This window comes from Somniosus microcephalus, chromosome 6, assembly GCF_052327205.1.
Source record: "Somniosus microcephalus isolate GS21.2 chromosome 6, FLI_Smic_1.0, whole genome shotgun sequence".
Classification (NCBI taxonomy): Eukaryota; Metazoa; Chordata; class Chondrichthyes; order Squaliformes; family Somniosidae; genus Somniosus; species Somniosus microcephalus.
Window position 1 is genome coordinate 95,068,138 of NC_140992.1, and position 19,507 is coordinate 95,087,644.

At 43.5% G+C, this 19,507-nt stretch overlaps 1 protein-coding gene across 6 annotated transcripts in view; it reads left to right on the forward strand.

Moving 5' to 3' along the window:
* Window positions 1-19,507, forward strand: part of gigyf2 (GRB10 interacting GYF protein 2) — a 156,738-nt gene that overhangs the window by 119,224 nt on the left and 18,007 nt on the right. For all 6 annotated transcript variants that reach the window (XR_015078714.1, XM_085990566.1, XM_085990565.1 and 3 more), the window contains 5 exons: window positions 5,066-5,166; window positions 8,347-8,505; window positions 9,758-9,916; window positions 11,345-11,608; window positions 17,606-17,728. Coding sequence is in view for 5 of the 6 variants with exons in the window: in XM_085990566.1 (XP_085846692.1) it covers window positions 5,066-5,166; window positions 8,347-8,505; window positions 9,758-9,916; window positions 11,345-11,608; window positions 17,606-17,728 (806 nt within the window). In the remaining variant the exon portion in view is untranslated. The remainder of the gene's footprint in view (window positions 1-5,065; window positions 5,167-8,346; window positions 8,506-9,757; window positions 9,917-11,344; window positions 11,609-17,605; window positions 17,729-19,507) is intronic.

Consider the following 19,507-nt stretch of genomic DNA (forward strand, 5'->3'; position numbering starts at 1 on the left):
CCCTTATTCTGGGAATCAATCTAGTGAACCTTTGTTCTAGTGCCTCTAAGGCAAGGTAAGGAGACCAAAACTGTACACAGTACTCCAGGTGTGGTCTCACCAAGGCCCTATACAGCTGTCGTAAGACTTCCCTACTCTTGTACTCCAATCCCTTTGTAATAAAGGATGACGTACCATTTTGCTTTCCTAAATGCTTGCTGTACGTGCATGGTAACTTTCTGTAATTCGTGTACAAGGACCCAGGTCCCTCTGAATACCAACATTTCCTAGTCTCTCCATTTAAAAAATATTCTGCTTTTCTATTTTACCTATTATCTGCCACCTTATTGCCCATTCACTTAAGCTGTCTATATCCCTTTGCATCCTCCTCCCAGCTTACTTTCCCACCTAACTTTGTATCATCAGCAAACTTGGATACAGTACACTTAGTCCCCTCATCTAAGCCATTAATATAGATTATATAAATAGCTGAGGCCCAAGCACTGATCCTTGCGGTATTCCACTAGTTACAACCTGATGACCTGTTTATTCCTACTCTCTGTTTGCTGTCTGGTAACCAATCCATGCTAATGTAGTACCCCCAATCCCATGAGCCCTAATTTTGTGTAATAACCTCTTGTGTGGCACCTTTTATTGAATGCTTTCTGAAAATCCAAATACACTACATCCACTGGTTCCTCCTTATCTACCCTGCTAGTTGCAACCGAAAAAACTAACAGATTTGTCAAATGCGATTTCCCGTTCACATATCAGTGTTGACTTTGCCCAATCATGATTTTCTAAGTGCTCTGTTACCATGTCCCAACTAATAGATTCTAGCATTTTTCTTACTACTGATGTCAGGCTAACTGGCCTATAGTTCCCTGTTTTCTTTCTCCTTCCTTTCTTGAATAGCGGGGTTATGTTTGCTACCTTCCAGTCCACGGTGACCATTAGTTTCTCCAGTACTATTTCTTTATTAATACTAATTTCTTTAAGTTCCTCATTCTCCCTAGGCCCTTTGTTTCCCACTATTTCCGGAATGGTTTTTGTGTCTTCTACCGTCTCTGCTATTTCCTTATTCCCCATTATAATTTCTCCTGTCTCTGCCTCTAAGGACCCATGTTTACTTTCGCTGTTCTTTTCCTCTTTGCATACCTATAGAAGCTTTTACAATTTGTTTTTATGTATTTTGCTAGTTTACTCTCATATTCTCTTTGCTCTTTCTTTATCAATTTCTTGGTCCTCCTTTGCTGCATTCTAAAATCCTCCCAATCCTCAGGTTTACTATTCTTTTTGGCAGCATTATGAGCCTCTTCCTTTAATCTACACTATCTTTAACTTCTCGTTAGCCATGCTTGGTTTTTCCCCATGATATTAAAAAACAATCCTATGGGGAATGTATATTTGTTGCAAATTCTGAATTAAGTTTTTAAACGCTTGCCATTGCTTATCTACCATCCTCTTAATCTAGTTTCCCAATTTTTTTTAAATTATTTGCTTATGGGATGTGGGCGTCGCTGGCAAGGCCAGCATTTATTGCCCATCCCTAGTTGCCCTTGAAAAGGTAGTGGTGAGCCGCCACCTTGAACTGCTGCAGTCCGTGTGATGAAGGTTCTCCCACAGTGCTGTTAGGTAGAGTGTTCCAGGATTTTGACCCAGATACGATGAAGGAACGGCAATATACTTCTAAGTCAGGATGGTATGTGACTTGGAGGGGAACTTGGAGGTGGTGGTGTTCCCATGCGCCTGCTGCCCATGTCCTTCTAGGTGGAAGAGGTCGCGGGTTTGGGAGGTGTCGCCGAAGAAGCCTTGGCGAGTTGCTGCAGTGCATCTTGTAGATGGTACACACTGCAGCCACGGTGCGCCGGTGGTGGAGGGAGTGAATGTTTAAGGTGGTGGATGGGGTGCCAATCAAACGGGCTGCTTTGTCCTGGATGGTGTTGATTTTCTTGAGTGTTGTTGGAGCTGCACTCAGGCAAGAGGAGAGTATTCCATCACATTCCTTTCTTGTGTCTTGTAGATGGTAGAAAGGCTTTGGGGAGTCAGGAGGTGGGACACTTGCTGCAGAATACCCAGCCGGTGACCTGCTCTTGTTGCCACAGTATTTATGTGGCTGGTCCAGTTAAGTTTCTGGTCAATGGTGACCCCCAGGATGTTGATGGTGGGGGATTCTGCGATGGTAATGCCTTTGAATGTCAAGGGGAGGTGGTTAGACTCTCGCTTGTTGGAGATAGTCATTGCCTGGCACTTCTGTGGCGTGAATGTTACCTGCCACTTATCAGCCCAAACCTGAATGTCATCCAGGTCTTGTTGCATGCACTGCTTCATTATCTTAGGAGTTGTGAATGGTGCTGAACACTGTGCAGTCATCAGCGAACATCCCCATTTCTATCCTTATGTTGGAGGGAAGGTCATTGATGAAGCAGCTGAAGATGGTTGGGCCTAGAACACTGCCCTGAGGAACTCCTGCAGCGATGTCCTGGGGCTGTGATGATTGACATTCAATCAACACAACCATATTCCGTTGTGTTAGTTATGACTCCAGCCAGTGGAGCGTTTTTCCCCTGATTCCCATTGACCAGTTTTACTAGGGCTCCTTGATGCCACACTCGGTCAAATGCTGCCTTGATGTCAAGGGCAGTCACTCGCGCCTCACCTCTGGAATTCAGCTCCTTTGTCCATGTTTGGACGAAGGCTACGTTAGCCAACTCGCCCTTCATACCTTTGTAGTTGCTTAGTTCAGATTTAAGACTCTAGTTTCAGACTTAACTAAATCACTCTCAAACTCAGTATAAAGTTCTATCATATTCTGATCCCTCTTCCCTGGAGGCTCCATTACTACAAGGTTATTAATTAACCCTTTCTCATTGCACAGTACTAGATCTAAAATAGCCTGTGCTCTCGTTGGTTCCTCTACATACTGATCTAGAAAACTATCTTGAACACCTTTCATGAACTTGTCCTCCACACTATTAGTGCAAATTTGGTTTGCCCAGTCTATATGAAGATTAAAGTCCCCCATGATTACTGTATTACCCTTGTTACATGCATCACTAATTTCCTGATTTATACTCTGCCTGGCATTACAACTACTGTTGGGGGAGGGGGGGGGGTTCTGCCCCTTGTTGGTTCTTCGCTCCACCCAAACGGATTCTACTTCTTGATTTTCCGAGCGAAGATCCTTTCTCTCTAGTGTCTTTATCCCATCCTTTATTATCAGGGCTACCCCCCTCCTTTTCCATTTTGTCTATCTCTTCTAAAAGTCAAGTATCCTGGAATATTTAGTTCCCAACCTTGGTCACATAGCCATTACAGAGACGTGGTGGCAATTAAATCAAACCCATTTATTTATTTGTGCTATTAATTCAGCTATTTTGTTGCGAATGCTTCGTACATTCAGATATAATGCCTTTAGCTTTAACTTTTTTCTATTTTTCCCTGATGTCATACCTTTGTTAAGCCCTTTGTCCCTTCCTGACCCATTCTGTTTATTTTTACCTACCGCTACTCTGCTCTACAGCCTTGACATTTCTTTTACTGCTTTTGAATTTACCCTTTCCTGAATCTCCCTCCCCCACATCCCCTCTTCATTAGTTTAAAGCCCTATCTACTGCTCTAGTTATTCGATTCGCCAGGACACCAGTCCCAGCCTGGTTTAAGTGGTCATAAATCAGCTTGAGTGCATTCTCTGGAAGGTAAAATACCAAAATGTTGCAAGATTGATAATTGCCTCATTGGAAGAATCTGTTGTAATTGCCCTTTATTTCCATAGTTGAGTGACAGTTGGTGCTGGCAACATCTGTGTAAATTTGTGTTGACGTTCTTTTGGTGCTGGTGTTTCCTTGGTTCCAATGAGCTCTTGGCACTGAGTGACCTAAAAGGCCCTTTGCTGGCACAATCCTGACATTGACTGCTTGGCATCTGGTGCTGTTGTTCCTCAGTTATTGCTGATTATGTATTGAGGGATACCTAATTCTGGCTGGATTTTTTAGGTTTGCTGTTTCGGAAACAGCATTTTTTATGGGTGAATTTCATGGTGAGACAAATTTGGAAATCCTGCTTTGTTGGGCAGCAGGTATATTTTGCAACGATTATGAATTTTGTGAATTTGCATTTTGTGAAGAATTTGGTAAATGTTGGTGCAAATATGGAACCGTTTAGTTTTTTTAATGCAATGTATTGCATGGGTCAGAGATGAAGAATATACCATAGGACCATAAATCAGCTTGGGTGCAATCTCTTGTGAAAATACCAAATTGTTCCTTAGCCCCTTGTACACTAAAGCTTTTTGTTTTTTATCGACTTCATTTTCTCTCAGTGGCTAACTAAGGAGCTTAAGAATAGTCACTGCCTTCATAATTGTCCTGATAAGGTCAACATATCCAGTTTTCTGGAGGTTCTGCACCTGGTGCCAATATTAATACCTTCGTTACCTCAAAAATTAGAAAAGGAAAGACAAATGCTTGGAGAGGCCAGCTAAATTAACAATGTTTTTGATGTTTTATTACCTGGGAAGAGTCTTTAAAGGAGTAGGTTAGATTTGTGAAACTTTTGATGAGCGGTCTGATGCGAGGACATTTAGCTGAGGAAAAGGGAAATGGTGTAGTTTCTGAGGCTTTATATGACGTGTGTAGATGACCATTTCTGGTACCACCTATATCTGCAACGTCATGTCGACCTTTCCTGGCAATGCACGTTACCCCAGAACCTGTTAAACTAGGCTGTACTCTGCGGTGTGTGGAAGATGCACGTCACTCAGGATGAAAAGCACTTGCGTGGAGGGCAATTTGCCTTTTTAAAATACGTATTTTATCACTTTCCCCACCTGTTATTCCTTGTTCCCAGAATTCCCCGCTCACAGAAATGGAGTGTTAATTGTGGAAACTGCTTAGGGCCACCAGTGCTGCTTCCTGATTTAACCAGCGGGTTCCAATGAGATTGGTTATTTTGACTTTTCTTGCCTATCTATATATACTGTGCTGTTGAAAGGAAGGAATATATTGTTTTAAGTTGAAAATGTTTAGAGTTTGTGGTTTAGTGAATTTTTTCCTTCCATCATTTATAGCTGCTCATTTTCTCTTAGGTTGGGATGGTGGTAGTGTGTGGGACTTGCCAGTGGATTCTCCAGCTCAGGGTGCCTCTGCTGATCAAATCCAGCAGATGGAGAGAGGAAAAGCTGCCAAGGTAAAAAAAAAAAAAAATCCTTCGGAACCTGTTTTGAAATATTGCTTAATAACAAGCTGGCAGTCTGGAATTCATTTTTTCTAACTGTAAAATCCACTGCCTAAGAAATGGGGTCAAGCTGTAGCTGGAACATAAACCTGGTGGAGCAGTCAGAAGGACACCTGGTATCCTATTTTTTCGCTTTGACACAGTTGACCACAAAATTCTGCTCCAATGCCACTCCACCATCATCCAGCTGGATGGGACTACACTCGCCTATCTTTCCAGCCATAGCCATAGAATCACCTGCAATGGCTTCTCTTCTCACTCCTGCACCATCACCTCTGGTGTCCCCCACAGATCTGTTCTTGGCCCCTTCCTATTTTTCACCTACATGCTGCCCCTCGGTGACATCATCTGGCGATACAGCATGAGTTTTCAGATGTACATTGATGAAACCCAACTCTACCTCCCCTCCACCTCTCCACTGTCTCTATACTGTCAGACTGCTTATCTGACATGCAGCGCTGGATGAGCAGAAATTTCCTTCACTTAAATATCAGGCAGACCGAAGCCATTGTATTCGGCACACGCCACAAACTCTCTTCCCATGCCACCGATGCCATCCCTCTCCCTGGCAACTGTCTGAAGCTGACCTAGTCTGTTCGCAACCTTGGTGTCCTATTTGATTAGGAATCGCGCTTCCTACCTCATATCCGCTCCATCACTAAGATCGCCCATTTCCACCATCATAACATCGCCCGTCTCCGCCTTTGCCTCCACTTCTCTGCTGCTGAAACCCTCATCCATGCCTTTGGAAAAATCTTGAGACTTCACTATTCTAACGCACTCCTGGCTGGCTTCCCTAGTTCTACACTCCATAAGCTTGAGATCACCCAAAACTCTGCCGCCTGTCTCTTAACTCACACCAAGTCCCGCTCACCCATCTCCCCTGTGCTCACTGAACTACATTGGCTCCCAGTTAAGCAATGCCTTGATTTTAAAATTCTCATCCTTGTTTTCAAATGCTTCCGTGGCCTTGCCTATCTCTGTAATCTCTTCCAGCCCTACAATCGACCGAGATGTCTGCGCTCTAACAATTCTGGCCTCTTGAACATGCCCTATTTTAATCGCCCCACCATTGGCAACTGTGCCTTCAGCTGCCTAGGTCCTAAGCACTGGACTTCCCTCCCTAAGCTTCTCGTTCCTCTTTTAAGACATTCCTTAAAACCTACCTCTTTGACCAAGCTGCCCTAACGTCTCCTTATATGGCTTGGTGTCAAATTTTGTTTTTTGAAAATACTCCTGTGAAGTGCCTTGAGATGTTTTATTACGTTAAAGGCGCTATATAAATGTAAGTTGTTGTTGGGAAAGAATTTAATTTCTATATTTTATGATACACAATAGCAATATTATTCAGTGGGCACAAAGATCTTTTGAGACATCCTGCTCATTTTTAAGAATTCAGTCTAAACTGTTCACTTGTCTTATTCACATGGAAAGTTGCATGTAGTTGAATTACATACACCAGTGCTGGATAATGTTTGAACTCCACTCCAGAGACTTGAGCACATAATCTAGACGAGCACTTCAGTGCCGCACTGTCAGGCGCTGTCTTTCAGATGAGACTTTAAACTGAGGCCCTGTCTGCCCTCTTGGGTGTATGTAAAAGATCTGCAGAGGAGTTCTGTGTCCTGACCAACATTTACCCCTCAAGTAACACCACAAAATGATATTGGCCTGGAATTTGTAGACAAATTGGTGGAGATTAGTCATCAGCTCTGTTATTGTATCATGTGCCTACCTGGATGGACCATGGTATTTTTTCATCGATCAATTCCTATGTTCCTAATCTCCTGGAACATTTTGGTGTAACTACATCCTAAAAGTGACGTAACTTTTTGCGAGGAAATTTATGCCAGTTTTACGTCAAAACATTGCTACACAGGAATTTACTCTTAACGTTTGCACCACTTCTGAGATGCACCTGATGAAACTTCTGCCGCTCATTTACATAGTTCCACCTCCATGCAACAGACCAACTTGCGTGAATTTCCTACATTTACACCACTGATGCGCTGGCATAGATTTTCGTCCCAAAATTTAGGCTCCACATGACCCAAAGCCACGTGAAATCGGCATAACTAACATTTCTGGCGTTTGATAGCGATTTTCTACACTATATTTGATTTTCTTTCACGTCTTTTTTCTGCCAAGACCTGCGCTATACTTAACCAAAGTCTCAGTGCACCCAAATTTTTTTTGGGATCTCCCGTGCTCCCCCCTGCCTTCACCACCATATGCAATCAGAAAGACTAAGCAACTGGAATGGCTTTCCAAATCGGCATCTTACATGGTATTTACAGCACAGAAACTGGTCATTTGACCCAGTAGGTCTATGCTGGTGTTTATGCACCTTCTCGCACCTTAACCCTGTTCTGGATAATAATGGAAAAGGAGCAGAAGAGGGAAGAGACTCAAAGTGAGGCACCATGGCAGAGGACAGCAGTGCACTTGCTATTATCCCAATTGTGGTGCTGCATTTGCACTTGTTTTATGCCAGTTTTACGTTTCGATATAGGCAAATGAGCTCTGTAGGAAATTTGGGCGTAAGTTCCCATCAGCAAGAAGAAACGGGCATAAATTTCAGTGTAATTTCAGCATAAATTAGATCAAGGAAATTCTGGGCCATTATCTGGTCATTTATGTTGCTGCTTGTGGGACCTTGCTGTGTGCGAATTGACTGCCATGTTTGCCTACATTATAATGATGGCTACACTTCAAAAATACTTTAATAATTAGTAACAATTAAGGAAAATAATTTTCTGTGAAACGCTTTGGGGTGACCAGAGGCTGTGAAAGGCACTTGCATAAATGCAAGTTCTTTCTTAACTGCTTTCAGCAATTGTGTTGTAATACTATGCGAATCTCATTCAGTCTAGTTTGTTTCACTCGCATTACTTTTCATGCGTGCATGAAGGAATAGGTCGTCCGAAATGCACTAGAAGCTGCTCCATATACTGGTACTAAAACTATTTATGGTCCTAAAGTTATGGAACCTGTGCTTTTGGTACTAAATATCTGTTTCATCGGTTCACACATGCAGTCTTTCCCTCAGATAATTTTTCAAAAGAAAGATTAGTTTCTGTTCCATGTTCTACTGGTAACTTTCAGTGATTGTCTTGATGTTTTTGTGCTTAGCTTGAACAAGAAAGGAGAGAAGCAGAAATTAGGGCAAAAAGGGAAGAGGAGGAAAGAAAACGACAAGAAGAAATCCGTCGTCACCAGGAAGAGCTACTGCGAAGGCAGGAGGAGGAGAGGAAACGAAGGGAGGAAGAGGAGCTTGTGAGGAGGAAACAGGTACATTTGGGAGCAGAATTTAGAAATAAAAACACATCTTCCAACACTTCAGCCTGACCCCTGGGAATCCCAGCCCGCCAGCCATTAAATTTAAATGGCTCCCAAAATCTGAGGAACGGAGCCTCATTGACATATTAAAATCACTGACCCATCTCTCCAGAGTGGGTTACTCTAATGCCCCCTAACCCGCCGCGGTTAAATCGGAAAGTAGGCACGTTCACGCCGGGCTGGGGGTGGTTTTTCACATTTCTTTTATAGTTTAACCCCCCGACCCCCTCCTGCTTGTCGTTGGGGGTGGGGTTAAAATTACCCCCGTGCACATTGTGTAGCAATTCAATTGAAAAGTTCACCATCACTAGCTGAAGTAGAATTGGAGCAAACATTAATAACAATAATCTGTTAGTTACTTGATACCTAGTGAGAATTTTACAGGCCTTTTGTGCATTCATTAATTGCTAGTGCTAACTTTGAGAGTTGCTTGTCCTTATTAAATTTGCCGTTGGTTGCTTTCTGTTATGCTATGTATGTATAAAGAATTAAACAAAAATAGAAAATGCCGGGAACACTCAACAAGCCAGCTAGCATCTGCGAAGAAAACAGATGAGTTAATGGTGTTTTGAGGTGTCAACCTGCTTTCTTTGTTCTCTCGGATTCCTGGGCTGCTAGAGCACGCTCCGCTTTGGCAGTTTTCATATTCCATTTCTACCTGCTTTCTTTCTCCTCCCTCCTTCATTACAGCCTCAACTTTTCGCACATTCTGTTTATCTAAAATTTAAATCTGGTAAAAAATTAAAAAAAATTCTTGCCATCCAGCACCTCCACTGTAGTTCAGAGTATATGTCACACAGTTGGCTAGTGCAGGATGTGGACCAGTTCTGCCTGGTTGAAGGAGTTATGCTGTATTGGTGAGAGAGGAGATAGGATTAACTGAGCATTTGAAGAATGCTCCAGGTATCTCTTATAAGTTGCAAAACATAGCTACTTACCTTGTGTTCATTTTGAGTGCTAATGGCTAACTATAGGTGTTCTCCAGGTTAAATTTTTATGTGGCATTCAGGGAGGGCACGACTGCTTATACATGAATTTTAATTTCAAACTTTCCTTTAGTCAGTGATTGCAAAGAATACGGTTTCTTCCTTTAAGTTTATATCTTTACTATAGATAATGGTATAACACACAATAGTTGGTGAATTTCCGCGTACTTGATTTGATCTCAATATCAAAGGAATTTTATTTACTTACTTGCCCTTAGGAAGAAGCACTTCGACGCCAAAGAGAGCATGAAGCAGCCCTCCGCCGGCAAAGGGAAGAGGAAGAGCGACAACAGCAGGAAGAAGCCCTCCGACGGCTTGAAGAAAGGCAGAGAGAAGAGGAAGAGAGGCGCCAAAGGGAAGAGTTCCTTCGAAAACAGGTACCTGCACGAGAACAAGATTGGAAAAAATACCTTAACTGCAGAGATTTATTGTGTTCTATAAGCTATTCATACATGCTAGATATTTTAAAGAATTTACGGGAATAATTTTTTTGTAGCTTATTTTTCAAAATGAGACCGATTCACTTGTGTTGTTTCTGTTTACTGGATCATTTTAAATGTTAAAGTATATACCTATTTTGCTGACTAGTTGAAAATACATGACATTCTCAAACTATTTGAAATGCATGAGGATTTTGACGTAAGCAATGACAACAAAGCTCAGATAATTTTGCGGTCAGCAGAGCTCTGAGTTAGATATTTTGCGGGGTCAGTTAGCTATTCTAGGTAATAATGTAAGCAAATATTTGATCTATCTTTGAATATTAAGTCAAATTTTTTGAATAATTTACATTATTACATAACATTTTTGCATTAAAGGAAAGGACTTGCATTTATATAGCATCTTTCATGATCTTAGGGCATCTCAAAGTATTAACAATCAATGAAGTACTTTTGAATTGTAGTCACTGTTGTAATATAGGGAAATGCGGCAACCAGATCATCTATTTTAGGGATGTTGCTTGAGGGATAAATATTGGCCAGGACACTGAAGAATTCCCATGCTCCTCTTCGAATAGTGTCATGGATTCTTTTATGTCCAGCTGAGAGGGCAGGTTTAATATTCCATCTGAAAGATAGTGCCTCTGGCAGTGTAGCACTCCCTCAGTACTACACTGAAGTATCGGCCTGGATTATGTGCCTTAGTGGGATTTATACCCACAACCTACTGACTCATAAAGGTGAGAGTGCTACCTCTGAGCCAAGGCTGATACCTAATGATATACAGGAAACTTTGTGCTATCCGGAGGTGAGCTATCCGGCAATCTGGAGCCACCGGCAAAAATCAGCAGCCGTTTTTTATTCTTTTTGTTTTTGTTTTTTTTGCTTTGTTTGAACAGTCAAGCTGTGCAAGGTCTGTAGCTATAGCAACAGCTTCAGCTACAGAGCTTTAGGGCCACACCCGAGTGTTTAGAAGCTGTTGCTAAGCAACAGTGTTTGTTGTCAAATACAGAGATAAGAATCTCCGTATCTCAACATTAACTCTGGAGAGTACGGCACTTTTTAGGCAACGGCAGCAGCTCGGTCCCGTGGGTGCCGGATAGCACAAAGTTTCCTGTAGTATGTTGGTGTTTCTTTTGTTTATATTGGTAAAAACTTCAGCACAAATCTTTTCAAGTTTGTTTCAATAATTACGTTGAAACTTCAGTTGGGTTTGATTGCAACAAAATCAGTGTACACCAATGCCAAGACAGCAACTCATTCTTTGCCATTGGGGTACTGCAGAGTTTTCCATCTACAAAAGTTCTTGTATAACCGTACAGAAGACTTAATTTAGCTTCCACATTCTGCTTTTCTTAACGAAAGGAAGAAGAGCGCCGACGTAAGGATGAAGAGGCAGCACGGTGGGTGATGGAGGAGGAGGCTCGGCAACGAATGGAAGAAGATAACCGACTACGAATGGAGGAGGAGAATCGGCTTCGACTAGAGGAAGAGGAGCAGAAACGAAAAGATCTGGAGCGTTATAAAGAGCTACAGAAGCAAGAGGTTATGAGACAGAGACAACAGCAGCAGGAGGCACTAAGACGTTTACAACAACAGCAACAGCAACAACAGCTAGCACAAATGAAGGTAAGAATTGGAAGGGTGTATTGTATGCTTGAATTTTCTGGAAACAGAGATCGAAAAAACTTGTTTAAATGTGAAACACAAGATAGGAATTAGTGACTACCAGACTTAGTCAATGTCATTAATATTGTGGGTCCAGGAATAGCTAGTTTAGACAGATGCTGCATGGGTATTTATGTGTTCTACTGAGTGAAACAAAGTGGTACAGGAAACTCTTTGGTATCGGGATGGTGCCAGTTGATAAAAAATTCCGGATAACAGAGGTATATCTACCGAGGCTATTTTTAACACAAAAATAAAAAAATCAAGAAATGTGCAGTATAATTGGATACTCAGCTACAGAATGTTGTGTTAAATGGATGGTGGAAGATGCTTGATTAAATACAGTAATGCCAGTTGAGGGTAATCCATAACTCTTTAATTACTTAACAGTAAAACAAAACTTATAAACGACTGTGTATACTGTAGTTTTTGGAGTGGGAATTGTGCCGGTTAAACGAGAGTTCCCTGTATGTGGGACAGTATCTCGTAGCATTGCAATAAAGATGGAAAATGATTAATTAAAAGTATTGCTGTTTTGAATATTTGTCATATACGAATCTAACTTTTTTGCCGTATCCAAATGCTTCCATGTTTTGAATGAATGTGGATTAAGGATTCTGTTGAGGATCACAAGATAGATATGGACGAGGAAAGTCAATTTATACTTAGTAGGGAATGTGGACAGAATTAATATTAAAAATAGCAAACATTAGTGGCTGTAACATCAGAATTTTGTTGATAGTCCAGTTGGCTTGGTGTTAGTTGAAAGCATTATCTTTGCTGTTTTGAGTCTGGAGTTTGTTCAGTGCTATCAATCATCTAGTTTCATCATTTGGATAAGGTAAATGATAGATCAGCTCTTTTTTTGTAAGGAAATACCTGGACCTTTAACCTGTTAGAGAAATGGGTTTAAGAGGGCAGTAATACAAAGTGAAATGCTTTGTGAAATTCTAATATTGTTACATTTAAATGCACCTTAATTTTAGTATGTTTTTTATGCCACATGGGGGATAGCTGGGGGAGAAAAATGTTTTACATAGATCTTTTGCATTTATCTTGGTACAGTTGTTAAAAACAAAAAGAAAAACATCTAATCTTATCTGACCAATCTAGTATCTTCCAATTGATTGCTTCATATCCAGTGCTCTTGCTGCAGTGTTGATTCACGCTGTAAAGCAGCCACTCTCCCCAGGTTTAGTTCACAGATTCCTACTAGTAGCATCTTTGTCCTTTCAAATGTAGATTGATGTGTGGTTTGTTGGATTTCTTTTTACAAGAATGACACTTTTAATGAGAAAAATCAGTTTAGAAAATGTATATGGTATTTCTAACTCGCTGCCATCTTAAAAACAATATTTCCTATAGTCTTTCTGCAATTGTGCTACTTGCTTTTTTTGACAGCACATAACCTGTGCAGTCCACTCATGAGGGCAATAACAGCGTCATTTTTTCATGCACCAAATTCAAGATATCTTGATGCGTCCTAGACAGAGTAAGAAAATCTGTGTGAATTCGACATGTATGTGGGTCTCATTTTAGTTTAATTTAACCTGTATATGAACTTCTAGTTGTGCCTTCCAAAACTTGCACATCTCAAACCAAGTCAGTCACATAATTTGGCTTTATTCATTATGTAGTTTTTAATCCTCCAGTTAATTAAATATCAAAATTGCTATCTTCTGTGTCGCCTTCTTCTTAGGCAGTCCCTCGGAACAGAGGATGACTAGCTTCCACACTAAAAATGAGTTCTCAGGTGACTGATGAGTCCAATGCGGGACCTACAGTCTCTGTCACAGGTGGGGCAGACGGTGGTTGAAGGGACGGGTGGGTGGGGTGCTTGGGTTGACGTGCGCTTCTTCTGCTGTTTGCGCTTGGCTTCCACTTGCTCCCGGCGAAGAAACTCGGTGTTCAGTGCCTTCTCGGATGCTTCTCCTCCACTTTGAGCGGCCTTGTGCCAGGGATTCCCAGGTGTCGGAGGGGATGTTGCACTTTTTCATGGCTTCGAGGGTGTCCTTGAAGCATTTCCTCTGCCCACCTGGGGCTCTCCTGCCATGCCGGAGCTCCGAGTAGAGCGCTTGTTTTGGGAGTCTCGTATCGGGCATGTGGACGATGTGGCCCGTCCATCGGAGCTGATCGAACATGGTCAAAGCTTCGATGCTGGGGATGTTGGCCTGAGCGAGAACACTGAAGTTGGTGCGCCTATCCTGCCAATGGATTTGCAGGATCTTGCGGAGGCAGCATTGGTGGTACCTCTCCAGTGCTTTGAGGTGCCTGCTGTACATAGTCCATGTCTCTGAAGCATACAAGAGGGCGGGAATCACTACTGCTCTGTAGACCATGAGCTTGGTGCCGGGTTTGAGGTCCTGGTCTCCAAACACACTCTTCCTCAGGCGAGCGAAGGCTGCCCTGGCACACTGAAGGCGGTGTTGGACTTAGTCATCGACGTCTGCCCTTGTTGATGGTAGGCTCCCAAGGTATGGAAAGTGGTCCGCGTTGTCCAAGGCCTCGTCGTGGATTTTGATAATCGGGGGGGCAGTACTGTGTGGCGGGAGCAGGTTGGTAGAGGACCTTTGTCTTACGGGTGTTTAGTGTAAGGACCATGCTCTCGTACGCTTCGGTGAAGGTGTTGACAATGGTTTGGAGTTCGACCTCTGTGCGCAGATGCAAGCATTGTCTGCATACTGTAATTCGATGACAGAGGATGGGACAACCTTGGATCTGGACTGGAGGCGAAGGAGGTTGAACAGTTTCCTGTTTGTTCTGTAGATTAGCTCCACTCCAACGGGGAGCTTACTGAGGATGAGATGGAGCATTGCACCAAGGAAGATCGAGAAGAGCATTGGTACGATGACACAACCTTGCTTGACCCCGGTCTGTACATGAATTGGGTCTTTGGTGGATCTGTTGGTCAGGATCACAGCTTGCATGTCGTCGTAAAGCAGGTGAAGGATGGTGACAAACTTTTGAGGGCAGCCAAATTTGAGGAGGATACTCCATAATCCCTCACGGTTGACAGTGTTGAAGGCCTTTGTGAGGTCAAAGAAGGCCATGTACAGCATATCTCTTGTATTTGATGTGCGGTGAAGATCATGTCCATTGTGCTCCTTAGTGGGAGGAATCCGCATTGCGACTCTGGGAGGAGCTCTTCAGCCATTGGGAGAAGGCGATTGAGGAGGATTCTTGAGCTGACTTTCCCTGTGGCAGACAGCAGGGAAGCTCCTCTGTAATTACCGCAATCAGACTTGTCACCTTTCTTGAAGATGGTCACGATTACGGTGTCTGAGATCCCCTGGCATGCTCTCCTCCTTCCAAATAAATGAGTTCATGTATTTGTGCCAATAGTGCTTCTCCGCCATGCTTTAGTGCCTCAGCGAGGATTCCATCTGCTCCTGATGCCTTGTTCTTCAGTTGTCGGATGGCCTTTTCAACCTCATGCTGGGCTGAGGTTGCGCTGAGTTGGTGGCAGGTAGCATGCTGCGGGATGGAGTTGAGGACACTCACGTCGAAGACAGAGTCTCGGTTAAGGAGATCTTCGAAGTGCTCCTTCCAGCGGGCACTGACTGCCTCTCTGTCCTTGAGTGCCTTTCTGTTCTTGGCCCGCAGTGGGGTAGGGCCGTAGGTGGTCTTGACTGGGCTAAAGAATCCACGCACGTCGTGGTTGTCGGCTAGCTGCTGGATCTCCTGCGCTTTCTCCACCCACCACCTGTTCTTTAAGTCGCAAGTTTTTTGTTGGACCTCTGCCTTCAGAGCATCTATAGAGCTGCTTTCTTGCTCTCGAGTTGTGTTGCTGTTTCCAGATCAGGAATGCCATGTGCTTGCGGCTTATTAGCTCCTGGATCTCCTGGTCGTTCTCGTCGAACCAGTCTTGGTGTTTCCTGGTCGAGTGACCGAGCGTCTCTTCACAGGTGCTGATTATGGAGGCCTTGAGTGCAGACCAGGCGCTGTGGACACTGCCTCTGAATCACTGGGAGTCGTCAGGTTGGTTGTGAGGCGTAGGCTGAATAAGGCTTTTGGTCTTTGAGTGCGCCAGCATTGATTTTTCTGTGGCATTGTTTCTGTTGCTGCCGCTGTTTTGGGACTACATTGATGGAGATGACAGAGCGGATTAGGCAGTGGTCTGTCCAGCAGTCGTCAGCTCCTGTCATGGTGATACCGACGTCCTTGCGGTCTGTCGCTCGGACGATGATATAGTCCAGCAAATGCCAGTGTTTGGAGCGAGGGTGCTGCCATGAAGCCTTATACTTGTCTCACTGACGAAACAAGGTGTTAATTGTGACAAGGCCATGTTCTAAGCATTTCGTCTGGAGGAGGGTACCGTTGGAGTTGGCTTTCCCTACCCCCTCTCTGCCGATCACACCTCCCCAGAGCTCTGTCCTTTCCAACTCTGACGTTAAAGTTGCCAAGGAGGATCAGCTTGTCACCCGTTGGGACTCAGGACAGGGATTGTTCGAGGCTGGAGTAGAATTCCTCTTTGGTTTCGCCTGTGGCTTCCAGTGTTGGGGCATACACACTGATGACCGTAGCGCACTGGTTCCGGGCTAGAGTGAGATGTCCAACTAGCTCATTTTTTATGGCGAAGCCTACCCCATGGAGGCAGCGTTCTTATGGTTTGCCTTTCCAGAAGAAGGTGCAACCACCGCCTTGCTCCTTGAGCTGGTATTACCCTGCCCGCCGGGTCTCACTTAGGGCGGCGATGTCTATGTCGAAACGTCTGAGCTCCCGGGCAACGATAGCAGTATGGCGTTCCGGCCTGTCGCTGTTGGGGTTGTCCATGAGGGTCCTGACGTTCCAGGTGCCAAACTTCATTATAAAGGGTGGAAGATGCCTGTGCGCGAATTCTTTTATCGTGGGGGTTGCACACCAGCTACCACATGGGCTTGATAGAGCAAGGTCTTCGTCCAGTGGCAAGGGGATCCAAGACGATTGGACAAATGTAAGAAGTCACACAACACCAGGTTATAGTCCAACAGCTTTATTTGAAATCACAAGCTTTCGGAGCGCTGCTCCTTTTGGAGCAGCGCTCCGAAAGCTTGTGATTTCAAATAAAGCTGTTGGACTATAACCTGGTGTTGTGTGACTTCTTACATTTGTCAACTCCGGCATCTCCACACCAAGACGATTGGAGACCAGGCTCTGCTACATCGGCCTAGCACACACAAACACCTTCTGTGTAGCACCAATGTTACAGTGCAACTGTAATTATCTGACTTAATGGAGCGGCTCTTTCCCCCTATTTCTCATCCCCCTATTTCTCGTCCTCCTTCCATCTCTCTCCACCCGCCCCCCCCACCCCCACCAAGCCAGGGAAGATAATGGAAACTAGTGGAGTGCATTTGGGGTTTTATAAATGATGGCATTGGGCTGTCAGACTCTGGCGGTTGCAGTGTGAGCTTTGAAACCAGTGCATTAGCTCCTCAAGTGGCAATTACTCTTGCCAGTCAGAACAGACTGGCTGAGGTGTGTGAAGAGAAAATTCAGGTCATCCTGACTCTTCCAGTACCTCAACATTTCTCAGATAATGAAGAGTGCAGATTTGGGGATTTTACAGCAGTCTTCTACACAGTGCGATTTGAATAATGAAATCCAGTTTGCAGAATATTGTGCCTATAATGTTGACCTGAATGATCAATTGATATTTCAAATTTGTTTCCCATTTTCTCTTCCAAAGCATTCTTTAGTCCTCTCTGCTGGAGGAGAGGAATTTGTTACGGTCCTGTCTAAAGCTATAATTTGTTGCCTTTGTGACTTTAAAAGCCAGAATTAGACTTTGAACAACTGCATTTAACAGGTAACATTTTAATTGGTAAAATGATCAGCACTACTGACTTAAGGATCTTTGGTTATTTATTTAACATAAATAGGAAATTAGCTGTTTCCATCTGGAACCAAAACTGCTGAATCTGCTATTCTGTAGCTTTTATTCTAGTTTAATCTTAATTTAGTCCAAATTTTCTTCAGCTTCCTTCCTCTTCAACATGGGGCCAGCAGTCGTCTTCAATTTCAGCGCAAACCCAGGGTGCACTATCATTGGCTGAAATACAGAAATTGGAGGAGGAAAGAGAGCGGCAGCTACGGGAAGAGGTAATGCAATATATTTAAAGGTGAATATTGAAGCTTTGATCTAAATCTTGAATGGATTTTATAAGAATCGGCACTTCTTTGTCCATGTTCTACTACTTATCAACTGCTTTTAAACATTGTGCCAACTGTAAAAGCTTCCTTTGGAACACAATTGACAAGACATACATCTAGAATATCAAAAATACCTCTTTCCCACCTTCAAAAGTTGCAAAAATTATTTTGCTTCTATGCCTGGCTTTTTTTTGAAATATCCACTGAGCAATGGAAGAAACTGCAGCTCTGTATCTGTACTTCCTTTGATCCCATGATTACCTCTGCTGTCAGACTGCCTGTTTGCCACCTGATGAGTAAGAATTTCCTTCAACTGAACACTGGGAAGACAGAAACTATCCTTTTTGGCTCCCACCATAAACTCTGCTCCATTGCCACTGACTTCATCTCCCCACCGCCCTCCCCCTTTACTGGCCACTTTCTTAGGCTGAACTAGGCCATGTGAAACCCTGGCATCCTATTCAGCCCAGTGCTGAACTTCAAACACAATGCCCTATTCATCACCAAGACCATTTACTTCCACCTCCATAACACCGCTCCTACCTTACTCCTACTGCAGCTAAAGGCTTTATCCATGCTTTTGTCAGCTTTTAATTTCTCCCTTGTCCTCCTTACTAGCCTGTTATTCTTCACTCTCCATAAACTTTAAATTGCTCAGCATTCAGTTGCCCTTGCGCTGCTCAAAAAAGCATAAATAATGCCTTCAGTGACAGTGGGAATAAGGTAGGCGCAGAAGCAGTCACTGCTGCACTGTGTGAACTTAGCTGCACCAGACATCATTTGCTCGAGATTAAAATATGGGCCCAGAAATTCGGGTCTCCACGGGTGAGTACGCACGGGGTACTCGCCCATAAGCCCAATGGAAGTGCCGGTTTCCCGCATGCACGGGAAACCGGCACTTCCGTTCCCCTGAAAGCAGGAGTTCAGAGGTCGAACGCGTGCGCGGGAGAGGCTGCGCGTGCGCATCGAACTTCGTTTTTTTTTTACAGGTTTTCCCAGGAGGCCAAGTCTCCAGAAGTTAGACATATAAAAAGCAGGCGTAAGGCCTGCTTTTTACAAGGTAAGTGGTGAATTAATTAAAATTAAAACATTTTTTCCACAGGTTTATTATTTTTAAATACTTTAAAGAAAGGTAAGTTTATTTTTAGCCCCGTTAGAAAATAAAATAATTTTTTCAAAAATTTAAATTGTTTAAAGTAGTTATTTCATGTAATTTATAGTTTATTTAAAAAATGCTTAAAAAAAAAAGTATTTGAAGATTTAGTGATGTTATGGGGTCTGTAGTATTTCTAGTTTTGAAGGGTCTTCCTGTCAGACTTATGAATGGAGCATTCCCTGCTCCGATTGGCTCCCCATGGCCCACGTGATCCCAGGGGACGCATCGAACTAACTGCGCCCCTGGGATACGCAAACACTGCGCGCTGACAGCTGGAGCAGGCCCCGGATCGGAATTCCACGGGGGCGCACAGCACAACGGCCGGCGCGCTAGATAAGTGCAGGTCGGGGGCTTGCACCTGCGGGAAGCCCCCGACCGAATTTCTGGGCCATTATGTAAGAGCAGCCTGGAGGTAACTTTACACCAGTCTACTGTGCACTTGACCTTAGGAGTGCTTGATGCAAACATAGGATACCCAGCAGAAAAATAATCACTCGGCAACACTCCTATCTGCTTCTAGATGAACACAAGTTTGTGTTTATACTTTAAAATATTTTACTCATTCTTTTAGT